General features: G+C 42.0%; 1 protein-coding gene across 1 annotated transcript in view; it reads right to left on the reverse strand.

Annotated features, from left to right (window-relative positions):
• The window catches only part of LOC119580931 (Down syndrome cell adhesion molecule-like protein Dscam2), a gene marked incomplete at both ends in the record, with an annotated part of 234,172 nt that overhangs the window by 5,654 nt on the left and 226,018 nt on the right, over positions 1 to 2,500 (reverse strand). Inside the window, 1 exon segment of the mRNA XM_037929175.1 lies at positions 540 to 619. Coding sequence (XP_037785103.1) covers positions 540 to 619 — 80 coding nt within the window.

The raw sequence follows: 2,500 nt of genomic DNA on the forward strand, positions 1-2,500 counted from the left end.
GTCAAATCCTCTCCTTGTATCCATTTCGGTTTATTATTCGTCTGAAGAAGAACTCGCGAAGAGTTTCTTGCTGTGGCTGCTTTCCTTTTCATGTTTGTGCACACGTTTCTATGTTTGTGTTTTGTTCATTTCTATATCTATTTATAGATATAAATGTATATATATATGTACATATACGTATATAGAAATATATATATGTGTACATACATACATACATACATACATATATATATATATATATATATATATATATATATATATATATATATACTTTGTATATATAGTGTATACTTTCTCTGTATACATACATGCATGTGTATATGTACATATAATACGGAAGTCATAGTTGGTCTTGTATGGAAGTGGACTCAGGAGACACATCCATAAAGAAACATGTGTACTTAACCGTGCGATGATGCAATGGGGTAACCAGCTCGTTTCCCTTACAACTTTAACCCAAGCAGCTGGTCAGGCGGGAAACTTAACAGAATCCCCTGTGTACAAAATATATATGTCAACAATCTTATGATGATAATTACTTGAATGTCCAGGTTCGAGTTGGTGTGGGATTTCCAACAACTCGGCATGCAAGGCGCATTTCCTCTCCCCAGACAGCTGTCTGAAAATTGAGTATACATAAATGAATAAATAAGGAAACTGTTCAAGAATTTCTTGGTATGTTGAATATTAACTTTATCGATACGGAATGTATCATATATGCCATGTAAATCTATATCATAATTCTAAAATATGTATCTTATTATATCTTCTATTTTACATAATTTTGATAATCTTACACATTGTTACATGCATATATTCACACACACACACACACACACACACACACACACACACACACACACACACACACACACACACATATATATATATATATATATATATATATATATATATATATATATATATGTATATATATGTGTATATATATGTATATATATATATATATATATATATATATATATATATATATATATATATATATATATATATATATATATTCCTTCACCGAGCCGAATTCCTCGCCGTGAGCATTCATCATGCAGGAAACAACATTCTTCTGACCAGTCGCCATCGTTCGTTCGTTTAAGATATGCGAAGATCTGGCTTCGCACAGACCTTCATACATATGGCTTGGCCTGTGTCAGCTATTTATTGCTGTCTCATTTTAATCTCTGACACTCTATGCTTTCCGTGGTGGCAGGATTGCCAGCAGGCGCTCCTGCCGCCATGATTTAAGTATGCTACATAATCTCTTTACCAGCCCAGCGCTTGGTCTATATAAGTAAGCTCTCATCACAGTGGTGACCCCTCATGGTCCTGCCACTGGAACCTCCTCTTTGAGGTGATACAGCCTTTGGGTGGCTGTTGCACTGGAGAGGGAAGAAGGAAGGGTTCCAAACAATGATGCCTATCTTGTAGGTGGAAGGGCATCCCCTCTGGTCTCTCCCCAGGGGTTCACACCAACCTACATGTTTGCCATGCTTGGCAACCCTGTGCGCTGAGGGAGTCCTGGAGGTTGAGCGATGCTTGCATGCGTACACACTGCGGCTAGCAACACGCCTCTTTGTTACTTTATTTCAGCAAGACGGGTGGCCTGATCGTGGCCCGGTCAGGTCAATCGGCTGGTCTCCTTCGGGAGGCTAGGGTCAAGCCGTCAATGTCGCTGTTGACACTCACACTGGTCCGTGAGTGGGGTACAACGGCCATTGGCTCCGTATATCCTCTCACCACCCCTGTGGCTGTAAGCCATTAGTTCTAACATACAGTTTCCCCTTGTTGGACTCGGTGGTGTGTGGGGCGTGAGAGGATTTAACAACTGCTTATTTCATGGCAAATATTCACACAACCCCCCACAAAATAATGAGACAAATGATGACGAACCGTGCAAGGCCCAGGCCATGGCGGACACTTTGCTGCTGTTGCTAAACTGGACACGATATCAGCCAAAAACATGTCTGTCCATGAGATTGTCCAGCAGATGGACTCTCGTGCTGGCCTCTCCAGGCCAGCACCTAAATCAGGGACACCTCTGAATAACCCCCAGACGTCCTCCCTGACCGAGATGGGAGCACAAGCTAAACCAGCCAAAACGGCTGCTGCTCCCACGACCGCAGCCCAGAATCTAAGCCGGAAGGGCGGTCCGAAACGACCCAGGTCGGAGACAGACTCTGAGAGAGATTCTGGACCCCTTAGGCGTTTCCCACAGTTTAAGATTCCCTCTAAATCTGGAAGCTTCGACAATGCCTACCAATTGGTAAGAGCCTTGGTGATGCAGAGAAAAATCCGGTTGTCAATCCGGGTTGCCAGAAACCAGGTCATGATTATATTGGCCAAAGACCAAGCTACCGTGAAATTTCTGCAGGAAACCAAGGAGCTTACTGATGGGAGAAAAGTGTGTCTCTCGCCACTATATCCCGACGATAGGAGAGTCAAGATGATGTTAAATGGCTTCTCACTTTCGTATGATGTAGATCTGATC

Source organism: Penaeus monodon, chromosome 14 (genome assembly GCF_015228065.2).
Source record: "Penaeus monodon isolate SGIC_2016 chromosome 14, NSTDA_Pmon_1, whole genome shotgun sequence".
Taxonomy (NCBI): domain Eukaryota; kingdom Metazoa; phylum Arthropoda; class Malacostraca; order Decapoda; family Penaeidae; genus Penaeus; species Penaeus monodon.